Raw genomic sequence first — 12,008 nt, 5'->3', positions numbered from 1 at the left:
AAAAAGACAGGAGCATCACGAGCTTCGTGTGGGCAGGGAAAGTTCCGAGGGTAAGGAGGGGGTTCTTACAACGTAGTAGAGACAGAGGGGGACTGGCGCTGCCGAATTTGGGCGACTACTACTGGGCTGCCAATGTGGCGATGATCCGTAAATGGATGATAGAGGGAGAGGGAGCGGTGTGGAAAAGATTAGAGAGAAAGTCCTGTAAAGGGATGAGTCTAGAGGCGCTGGTGACGGTGCCACTACCGTTCTCACCAAAAATATTTACCACAAACCCAGTGGTGGCGGCAACATTAAATATTTGGGGGCAATGGAGGCGACAGAGAAGTGTGCTGGGAGCCCTGGTGGGGTCCCCAATTAGGAACAACCATAGGTTTGCCCCAGGGAGGATGGATGGAGAATTCCAGAGCTGGCACCAGCTGGGAATTAGGAGGCTGGGAGATTTATTTATAGACGGGACGTTTGCGAGTTTGGGAGCGTTGGAGGAAAAGTATAAGCTGCCCCGGGGAAAGAGAAAGAGATAGAGGAGGGTCTGTGGGCTGATGCCCTAAGCACGGTAAATTCCTCTTCCTCGTGTGCCAAGCTTAGCCTGATTCACTTTAAGGTGCTACATAGAGCACACATAGCGGGAACAAGGTTGAGCAGGTTCTTCGGAGTGGAGGACAAGTGTGGGAGGTGCGGCGGAAGCCCGGCAAACCACACACCTATGTTTTGGTTGTGCCCGGCACTAGAGGGGTATTGGAGGGGAGTGACGGGAGTGATTTCGAAGGTGGTGAAGGTCCGGGTCAAACCAGGCTGGGGGTTAGCTTTATTTGGAGTTGCGGATGAGCCGGGAGTGCAGGGGGCGAAAGAGGCCAATGTCGTGGCCTTTGCGTCCCTAGTAGCCCGGCGTAGGATTTTACTCATGTGGAAGGAAGCGAAACCCCCCGGACTGGAGGCCTGGATAAACGATATGGCGGGGTTCATAAAACTGGAGCAGATTAAGTTTGCACTGAGAGGATCGGCTCAAGGGTTCACCAGACGGTGGCAACCGTTCCTTGACTACCTAGCGGAACGTTAGAGGAAAGATAGATGACCAGCAGCAGCAACCCAGGGGGGCGGGGAAAGTTTCATTTTATGTCATTGGGTTAGTTTACTATGTTAGTTAGTTACTCTTTATTAGATTGTAGTTATCATGTTACTTGTACTGTTAAATTTTCTTTATGTTTGATGTGTAAGGGGAAAAAATTGTGAATGAAAAATTTCAATAAAATATATTTTTTTAAAAAACAAGTGCTATTACTCAGCAATAACATGCTCACAGACGCTCAGTTTGGGTTCCGCCTGGGTCACTCAGCTCCAGACTTCATTACAGCCTTCGTTCAAACATGGACAAACAAGCTGTATGCCAGAGGTGAGGTGAGTGACTGCCCTTGACATCAAGGCAGCATTTAACCAAGGAGCACTAGCTAAACTGGAGTCAATGGGAATCATGGGTAAAATGCTCTGCTGGTTGGAATCCCGTGGGGGGGCATGATAGCAGTGGTTAACACTGCTGCTTCACAGCTCCAGGGACCCAGGTTCGATTCCCGGCTTGGGTCTGTGCAGAGTCTGCACGTTCTCCCTGTGTCTGCGTGGGTTTCCTCCAGGTGCTCACCTCATTGGCTGCCTTCGCTTTTGAAGGTAGTAGAGGTTGAGGGTTTTGGAAGATGCTGTTGAAGGAGGCTTAGAAAGTTTCTGCAGTGCGGGCAGCACGGTGGCGCAGTGGGTTTGCCCTGCTGCCTCACGGCGCCTAGCTCCCAGTTTCGATCCGGCTCTGGGTCACTGTCCGTGTGGAGTTTGCACACTTCTCCCAGTGTTTGCGTGGGTTTCGCCCCCTCAACCCAAAAATGTGCAGGCTAGATGGATTGGCCATGCTAAATTGCCCCTTAATTGCAAACAATGAATTGGGCACTCTAAATTTTTTTAAAGTTTCGGCAGTGCACCACAAAAATGGTGCATACTGTTGCCACTGTGTGTTGTTGGTGGAGGGAGTGAATGTTTGTGGATGTGGTGCCAATCAAGTGGACTGCTTTGTCCTGGACGGTGTTGAACTGGTGTGTTGTTGGGAGTTGCATTCATCCAGGCAAGTGGAGAGTATTCCATCATGCTCCTGACTTGCGCCTTGTAGATAGTGGATGGGCTTTGGGATTCAGGACGAGAGCTGCCCTCCGGAATGTGGCGACTAGGGGCTTTTCACAGTAACTTCATTGAAGCCTACTTGTGACAATAAGCGATTTTCAATTCCACAGAATTCCTAGCCTCTGATCTTGTAGCTACAGCATTTATATAATTGATCCTGTTCATTTTATGGCCAAAAGATGTCAATAGCGGGGGATTCAGTGATGGTAACGCCATTCAATGTCAAGGGGAAATCGTTAGAAATGTTGAAGATGGTCACTTTCTGGCATGAATGTTACTTGCCACTTGCCAGCCAAAGTTGGAATGTTGTCCAGGTCTTGCTGCATATGGCCGCATGACAGCAGTGGTTAGCTCTGTTATTTCACAGCGCAAGGGACCCTGGTTCATTTCCAGGCTTGGGTCATGCCTGTGCGGAGTCTGCATGTTCTCCGTGTCTGTGCGGGTTTCCTCCGGGTGCTCCGGTTTCCTCCCACAAGTTCCCAAAGACGTACTTGTTAGGTGAATTGGCCATTCGGAATTCTCCCTCCGTGTACCCGAACAGGCGCCGGAATGTGGCGACTAGGGAATTTTCACAGTACTTCATTGCAGTGTTAATATAAGTTTACTTGTGACACTAACAAAGATTATTATACGGACACAAGCTGCCCCACAGTACCTGAGGAATTGTGAATGGTGCTCAACATTGTGCACTGATCAGTGAACATCCCCACTTCTGACCTCATGATGAAGCAACTGAAGATAGTTGGGCCTTGGACACTGCCCATAGAAACACCTACAGCCATGTTCCAGAGCTGAAGTAATTGACTTCCAACAACTACAACCATCTTTATGTTATGACCCCAACCAGTGGAAATTCTCCCCCCCCCTTTACCACTTACTCCAGTTTTGCCTGGGCTCTTTGATCCACCACTCAGTCAAATGCTGCCTTGATGTCAAGGGCTATCACTCATCACATATACTAAAAACAGCACAAATTTAGTCTCAAATTACTTTAATTTATAGAATACCTGGTGTGGTCAGTTGAGATACATCAGGAACCACAATAAGCATTCCAGTGAAGTCACATTTGTCACCAGCCTGTGCAGATTCCACAGCTTCCGCACGCAAGATGACTTCCACACTGCGGGGAATGCTACCACGGGGTAATTCAGCTTGAGTTTCCTGAATACGAACCTGAAAGGTCAAGGTTTTGCATCTTTAGTCGTTTAACAAAGAAAAACAGCCATTCTTTAAACAATACTGTAATGCTTAAGTTTAGTTCCTTTGAAGCTCATATAGTTCAGCAATAATACGCAGGAAATTTCTGTTGAAAGGGTTTTGAACCTTTGATTATAAGTTCACGAGAATATTTTTTTAAAAAGTACAAGACAGTTATATATTTATTGAATACAAGGTATCATTTTATGTTTTAACAATTTAATTTCCACAGGAAAATTTCTATTTCCCCCACAATGAGAACTGAAACTGTGCCGTCAGCTGAGGTTGCATTATAAACAGGTAAAGCATCCAATGTAGAAGTGAAGACTCAATTTCAACATCACACAATTATGTAACACCACATGTGCTCCAAAAACAATGAAGCATTAATCTGAAAATTCAGCTGAATGGGCCATCCAATGGAACATTTTAAATCAACTAATTTTAAGTATCTTGTAGTAAACGCTAGGGTTTACTTTAAATTGCTGCAATTATTTCTGTATTCACCATGTATTTATTTTCTCTTACCACTTGCAATGCAATACTGTTTCAGTTATATCATTGATTAGTAAACAAGAAAATGGGAATTTTCTCTAATTTCTTTAAGTTAAATGTGATGAAATCAGAACAACTGAATGAGGGTATCCAAGATAGCTTGTCCATTATATTTTCTTCTCAACTTGTTTGGAGGGTGGGGACAGTGGAAAAGAAAAGAAAGGTCCTGCTCCCTACCCCACCTGGTGCTTTTGCTGTCATTTTGAAATTTAAAAGATCTTTATTGAGCAAGTAAGTTTAAAGTATGGTGGACTTAACAAACATTTATTTATTTATAAAATGAATGGAAGCTTTGCTTTGGAACCTACTCAAAATTTAACACCATCCTGAAAAACACATGAAAATTCCAATCTATTTTAAATTAATTAGTTCTATACCAGCAAATCAAGATATTGTCCAAAATAAAATTCCCAAACATTTTTTGTAGCTCAAGAGCAAAGGTAGTAAATTTTAACTCAAGCTGCATTCTCACCTTCTGAAAGTCAACAAATCGTGACTTGTTAGTGTCCAGCATAAATCGTCTCCTGTTGGCACAAACTGGATTCCTGCAGATATTTGGCTGTGTGTATTTGAACTGCTGCTCTACATCCTTAACCACTGTCTGACAATCGAGGCACATGAACGTCCCACTGACCAATTCTGGGTGAACAGGGTGGGTCCGAACAACCTGCCCACTGATCCGTAATAAGGTTCCAATCCTTGCTGCTGTTAGTTCTCGGATTCTAGTTTATAACGAGAAGTCAGCTGGTTTAGCATTTTATGACTGATCATGAATGATCAACGCTACTTATATTATATATTAATTTGATACATAGCACATTTAATTACCCCCATTCATATGAATATAGTAAAAAATTGGAAGTATTTAAATTTCTTCAGTGAATTTGTATTCTTAATTAGAAGTTGGGCATGGAATCATAAACTGGAAATTGTAACACTTCTTAACAGTGACAGTTATCACAGTTTAAATTCAAATCTAGTTGGTAACTCCACCTCTGTAAATCACAGTAAAATAAATAGGTAAATCTAACAAATGTCCATCCAAAGCCAGTAACGGAAACTGATGCAAACTGAATGGAGTCACTTTTAATGCATAGTTTAAAATGCCCTACTGGAGCTGGATAATAAGACATTATTCTTTTGACCTAAATGCAACAGCTATCTTAAAAGCTTAAACTCAATTCACCAATTCTAATTTCACTTTCCAATCAATTTAACTCTTACTTGTGCCTGGCTGGCAAATCCTGGATTGCTACATAAAACTCCTTGTTTGGTGGAATATTTCCATGGTCTCTGGCAAAATTCCTAACTGCACGGCAGAGATGTGGGTAAACTCTGGAAAAAAGATAGAGTAACAATTCAAAGCAGAGATTTCTTGTGTGGGGCATAAGTAGTTAGTTAATTGATGCTTCCTCCGCCACAAAGCACATTTGCTTCCTCTTAAAAGCTTAATTTTGTAACAATTATTTTAATGCACTAATTATTTCTCATATATACAAAACTAATCAGACCTGTGGCGATAAAAATATTTATTGCAAGTTTCAACATAGATTAGCAGCAAAAGTTGTTACATTTATTTCACCTGTAAAATTCCTCTTGAACAGTGGTAGCCAGTTGCTGGTTATACTGGTCCAGATCGACAAAACTAACAGCAAGTGTGTTCCTTTCAGGGCGGATCAGCTCTTCAGCATCATGTAAATATTTAACTTCACCATCACTGTTCTGAAATCTGGGAGAAAGAATGAGTGTAAAATAGATATTTTTGCAGTCTGGTCTGCTGATGGAAGGAATGGCATTTCTTTGTTGCGTGACAGAAGACTGTCTTAACACATCCTGTACCATCATTCACAAGTATTACAGAACAAAATCTAATATTGGTTAAGCTTAGAATTATGTGGAAAAATAGATTTCTTCCACACATAATACCACCAAATTTACACTTGTGAAATGGTGCAAAGCCTCCTTCAAAAAAGGTGATCTAGTGTGCAACTCAAGGTAATGTCTCTGCAACAAGGTCCAGATTACAATCAACTTTGGTGTCACTGGAACTTTGAGCAAAACAATGTTTCTTGACAAAGTTTCCAACAGTGCCACTTGAAATTAACTATATTAGAAGTACAAAATAATAGCTGAAACGAAAGTTTACAAACTTAATGATTTTTCTGACCATTGCTCCTTGACAACATCAAATACCATGGAAATAAATTTCAGGGAGGGGTCAGAGCAGGGTCTGCGGTAAGAACCCTCGCATTATTGCAAACTAAGTAGAATTGGTGGTGGTGGAGCAGAGACGAGTGGCAGGTTGGTTTCTGGACTCCTGCCTCAAAAGTTTTTCTGGGACAAGTTGTGCACCCTGTTAGAGCACCTGTAAAACTACTTGCCCCTTGGGGCAAGCAGAGGCAAAAACCAAAAGGAGTTATCAATAATTCAACAGGGCCAAATGGCCTCCTCCTGCATTATAAAGATTCTGAATTCAGTACAAATGCCATTTTTTAAGATTGAGGCATTGCCCATCAGTTGACTTTTTAAATTCATTCTCATGGCATATGGGCGTTGTTGGCTTGTCCTTCATTTGTTGCCTATCCCTAATTGCCCTCAAGGTGGTGGGTGAACTGCCGAAGTCCATGTGGATGGTGTAGGCATACACAGTGCTGTTAGGGCCGAAGTTCCAGGATTTTGGCCCAGTGTCAGTGAAGGAATGCAGAGTGGCTTAGAGGGGAACTTCCACGCGGTAGCGTTCCCATGTGTCTGCTGTCCTTGCCCTTCCAGATGGTAATGGTCAATGTTTGGAAGCTGCTGCCTAAGGAACCTTGGTGAATTTCTGCATTGCATCTTGTAGATGATGCACATTTATTACTACTGAGTGTCGGTGGTGGAGGGCATGAATGTTTGTGGATGAGGTGATTTGTCCTGGATGGTGTCAAGATTCTAGAGTGTTGTTGGAGCTGTACTCATCCAGGCAAGTGGAGAGTACTCCATCACACTCTGGACTTGTGCCTTTCAGATGGTTGACAGGCATTTTTTGGGGTGGGGAGTAGTATCAGGGGGCGGGTTACTCGCCACTGAACTCCTAGCCTCTGACCTGCCCTTGCAGCCACAGTATTTATATGTCTAGTCTAGTTCAGTTTCTGATAGTGGGGGATTCAGCGATGGTAATAACTGTCAAAGGAAGATGGCTAGATTCTCTCGTTGGAGATGTACATTGCGTGGCACTTGTGCAGCATGCACGTTACTTGCCAGCCCAAGATTGGATATTGTCCAGGTCATGCTACAGTTGGACATAGACTGCTTCGGTCTCTTGAGTCATGAATGGTGCTGAGCATCCCCGTGATGAGAAGACATTGATGAAGTAGCTGACTACGATTGGACCTAGGACATTGCTACTGCCGTGTTGTCCTGGAACGGAGATGAATGACTCATCTTCCTTTGTTATACATGACTCCAACCACCTCAAAGAGTTCAACTCATTTGTCCATGTTTGAACTAAGGCTATGAGAGGTCAGGACCTGAGTGACCCTGGCGGAACTCAAACTGAGTGTCAGTGAGCAGGCTGTTGCTAAGGAAGTGCTGTCTGATAGAATTGTTGGTGGCCCCTTCCCTCACTTTATTGATGAGCGAAAGCAGACTGATGGGGCTGTAATTGTCCTGGGTTGGATGAGGCCTGCTTTTTGTCTACGGGACACACCTGGGCAAATGGTGGACAGATAATAGCCTGTAGCACTTCGGGAACAGGAGTCGGGAGTTCTGTCCCAACCAGCAGTTTATCCTTAGATGAGCTTATTCATAGGTTGCCAGTACAGAAATATTTAAATGAAAAATAAATTGAAATTTTATGAGGTATTTTTCAGGATTTAGAGTAGGTTTGAAATGCAGAAAAAAGGAGCAGGAGGCGACCATTCTACCCTCCGAGCCATTCATTACGACCATCACCCAACTCAATAGCCTAATCCAGCCTTGAACCCATACATCCTTTGATCCCCTTTGCCCGCAATTGCTCTATCTAATTGCTTCTTGAAAAGATATACGGTGGGATTCTCCGTTTCGGAAACTAAGTGTTGAAGCCAATGCAGAATTCGTGGACTTTCACGACAGAAAAACTGGCAGTGAATCTGGATCGATTCAGCAAGTGGAGGGGCTAGCACCGCCGCCACGAGGAATACAATCGATTCCAATGAAAACCAATGCGGGATTCGCCAGGAAGGCTGACAAGCTGCAGCAGTATATACACATTACAATCCCCACATACCCATCCCAGCCAACAAGATGGCACTGGTTGTGCTGAAGCATGCTAATACAGCTGATGGGTTGGCTAGGGACAGAGGGCACCTAGGAGGGTGCCCTGGGGGGAGGGGGGGGGAGGGACATACAACCCGCGGACCTAAATTCACAATGGGCTGCTAGCAACGTGTGAAGCTGCATGGTTGCCTTGCCGGCTGTGGCAATGGTACCGTGCCTGTCCACCCCGACCCGACAGTCCACCTCCTGGCCACCCCATGTTACTCCCCCGGTCAGTGACACAACGTTCAGCAAACTATGGCGACGTTGGACATTTTTCGTACACTATCTCTCCCTCAGCAGCCACGACACCGATTTCACGATTTTTAAAAGCACAAGTGAACCGTGTCGACGGGAACTCAGCCCATCGGAGGCGGAGCATCGCGGAGGCTCCGGAGAATACCAGGTCAAGCCCGCTAATGATATGCAAAGTGTTTACTGTACGTCCGTTCCGGACCGCATTGACGCCGCTGTCGAGGCGACGGAGAATTACGATTTTGTGTCAAATCTCCGCCCGCCCCGATTTTAGCATCGGAACCTATTCTCCATCCAATCGCATTTCACGATTTTGGCGTCAGCCAATGGAGAATCCTCCCATGTATTGCTTGTGAATACTTAGTGGAAGCAAATTCCACAGGCTCAGCACGCTCTGGGTGAAGAAATTCCTCATCTCTCATAAATGTTCTACCCCTATGTCTACCCTGTCCAGTCCCGTTAGAATTTTATAGGTTTCTAGGCGATCCCCCCTCATTCTTCTGAACTCGAGTAAGTATAATCAGAAACCTCGTATGACAGTCCTGACATCCCAGGAATCAGCCTGGTAAACCTTCGCTGCACTCCCTCCAGAGCAAGAACATCCTTCCTCAGATAAGGAGACCAAAACTGCACACAATACTCCATGTGTGGCCTCACCAAGGATGGCCCTGTATAAATGCAGCAAGATACCCCTGCTCCCACACTCGAAAGCAATTTTGTCATTCTAACAGTATATTATAATAACACAATTATAATCCGGTGTGAACAGTGAATGGAACAAAGTTTTAAAAACTCCTTCGAGAGAGGAAGCTTTTGAAACTTCAGTAAAAGTTCAGGCAAGCACGGCCGGGGCCGTTTTCAGCTCCGGGGCGGGGGCAGCCCGCGGCCTAACTCGGCTCTGTCAGAGGTGATCTTGTCGAGCGGGTACCGGGCCGCCGGTGAACCGCGGCGGCGGCGACTCCGGCCCCCTGACTTGCTCCGGCAGCAGCACATTGCAGGCCGAGGTTTGGAAGAAGCCCTTGTCCGAGTGAGAGAAGGGCACAGTCTCCCGGGGCCGGTGTGTGTGAGGGTCCCCGGGCTCGAGTAAAGCTGCTGCCGGTGCACCGACAGTTCATCCCCGGGGCCTCCTCCCCGCCCTCGGCCGCCGCCAAATCCACTCACTCCTCGAGGAAATCCTGGAAGAGCTTCTGACATTTCTCGGCCAGCTCGTCCTTGACCTGCTGCCCGGCAGCTCCTGGCGCGGCCTCCCTCACATCCATTCTCCAGGCGGCGATTCAAACAGCAACCGGCCACCAAGCTCCCGCGCGCCACCGACGCTGCGATTTCGCGCCACTCTGGGTCACGTGGCCAGCGTTCCCGCCAGCGAAGAGTCAATCAGCGAGCTGCCGGCTGGTCACATGACTCCCGTGGGGGCGGGGCTCCAGGACTGAGTGAGGCGCTTCAAGAAAGTTCAACCCTGCCCTCCCCACGCTCTATGTCTGTCAATAAAATATAACCTGTAAAATGTCTTGACGTTCCTCACAGTCACCATTCCTGTATGGCAATAAACTGATCTGCTTTGCATTTTCTGTGTCCTCAATGTTGAACTGTTCTGTACTTTTGTAAAAGTTATGAATAAAGTATACTTTTTGGGAGGGGGAGTCACTCCAGTCTGGGAGTTGGCATTTAAAGATCAGCCACTACTTCACTGCAGTCAGGCTATTGACCAGAGTTGCCAACTGTGATTAAATATATTCCTGAAGGAATATCGATCCCGATATTTGATTTGATTTATTGTCACATGCACCAAAGTACAGTGAAAAGTATTTTTCTACGGCCGAGGGAACATACACAGTACGTACATAGTGGACAAAAAGAAAAATCAACAGAGAACATTGACAAATGGTACATCGACAAACAGTGATTGGTTACAGTGCGGAACAAGGGGTTAAACAAAGCAAATACATGAGCAAGAGCAGCATAGGGCGTCGTGAATAGTGTTCTTACAGGGAACAGATCAGTCCGAGGGGAAATCGTTGAGTCATGTAGCTGTGGGGAAGAAGCTATTTCTGTGTCTGGATGTGCGGCTCTTCAGACTTCTGTACCTTCTGCCTGATGGAAGGGTCTGGAAGAAGGCAATGCCTGGGTGGGAGGGGTCTCTGATAATGCTGTCTGCCTTCCTGAGGCATCGGAAGGTGTATACAGAATCAATGTGGGGGTGGCAAACTTGTGTGATGCTCTGGGCTGAGTTCACCACACTCTGCAGTTTCTTGCGATCTTGGACCGAGCAGTTGCCATACCAAGCTGTGATGCAGCCAGATATGATGCTCTCTATCGCACATCCGTAGAAGTTTGTGAGAGTCGATGCAGACATGCCAAATTTCTTTAGCTTCCGTAGAAAGTAGAGACGTTGTTGGGCTTTCTTGATTGTTGCATCAACGTGAGTGGACCAGGACAGACTGTTGGTGATGGTCACCCCCAGGAACTTAAAGCTATCGACCATCCCCACTTCGGAGCCATTGATACAAACGGGAGTGTGTGTCATGCTACACTTCCTGAAGTCGATGATCAGTTCCTTGGTCTTTCCAACAGTTACAGAGAGCTTTCCCTCACGATCCAACCGTTCATTGGCCAACACATCCGTACTTGGATAGAGTTTGGATAGACTGGGGTGGTTTTCCTTGGAACAGAGGAGACTTGAGAGAGGACATGATTGAGATGTATTAAATTATGAGGGGCATAGATTGATGGACAGGAAGTAGCTTTTCTCCTTGGTGGAGGGATCAATGAGGAGGGGGCATAGATTTAAGGTAAGGGGCAGGAGGGTTAATGGGGATGTGAGGAAAAATCTTTTCACCCAGTGGGTGATGGGAGATGGGAACCTGCTTCCTGAAAGGGCGGTGGAGGCAGAGACCCTTGCAACATTTAAGAAGTATTTAGATGTGCACTTGTATTGCATAGGCAGACAAGGCTATGGATGAAGTGCTGGAAAGTGGGAATAGAACAGTAAGGTGGTTGTTTTTGACTGGCACAGGCATGATGGGCCATTGGGCCTTTTCTGTGCTGTAATCTCCACAGAAAATAGGAGCACCATGAGGCCATTCAGCCCTTCGAACCTGCTCTGTCATTAATTATGATCATGGCTGATCATCCACTAATCCCACCTCCCCCCCCCCCCATAACTTTGATCTCCTTCGCCCCAAGTGCTATGGCTAACTGCTTCTTGAAAACAATGCTTTTGCCTCAACTTTTTTGTGGTAACAAATTCCACAGGCTGACTACTCTCTGGGTGAAGAAATTTCTCCTCATCTTTATCCTAAATGGTCTATCCTCAGACTGTCAACCCTGGTTCTGGATACCACCACCATTGGGAACCTCTCTGACTTTATGACGTGTGCAGGATGGCTTTCTGACACCAATTGGAAAGCCAAAAAAAACACATTATCCAATGGGATGATGCTTGACTGTCATCCAAACAGTTTTTATTTTTTTCTACGATTTTATATTTACTAAAGAAAAACGTTCAACAAAAATGACAGAAAATAATCTTTTAATATCCTGATGATTTTTCTCCAGGCTTGAACACA

At 45.6% G+C, this 12,008-nt stretch overlaps 1 protein-coding gene across 1 annotated transcript in view; it reads right to left on the bottom strand.

Moving 5' to 3' along the window:
* mcm6 (minichromosome maintenance complex component 6) overlaps nt 1-9,782 on the bottom strand; it is a 71,134-nt gene extending 61,352 nt beyond the window's left edge. Inside the window, exons 1-5 of the mRNA XM_072472252.1 lie at nt 9,604-9,782; nt 5,495-5,641; nt 5,137-5,247; nt 4,385-4,634; nt 3,168-3,333 (exon numbers count right to left, since the gene is read on the bottom strand). Coding sequence (XP_072328353.1) covers nt 3,168-3,333; nt 4,385-4,634; nt 5,137-5,247; nt 5,495-5,641; nt 9,604-9,701 — 772 coding nt within the window. The 5' untranslated portion in view covers nt 9,702-9,782. The remainder of the gene's footprint in view (nt 1-3,167; nt 3,334-4,384; nt 4,635-5,136; nt 5,248-5,494; nt 5,642-9,603) is intronic.
* Nucleotides 9,783-12,008: the final 2,226 nt, after the last annotated feature.

The sequence above is a fragment of the Scyliorhinus torazame genome, chromosome 2 (assembly GCF_047496885.1).
Source record: "Scyliorhinus torazame isolate Kashiwa2021f chromosome 2, sScyTor2.1, whole genome shotgun sequence".
NCBI classification, from domain to species: domain Eukaryota; kingdom Metazoa; phylum Chordata; class Chondrichthyes; order Carcharhiniformes; family Scyliorhinidae; genus Scyliorhinus; species Scyliorhinus torazame.
The sequence above is the reverse complement of the archived record's forward strand: the minus strand, read 5'-3'. Positions and strand labels throughout refer to the sequence as shown.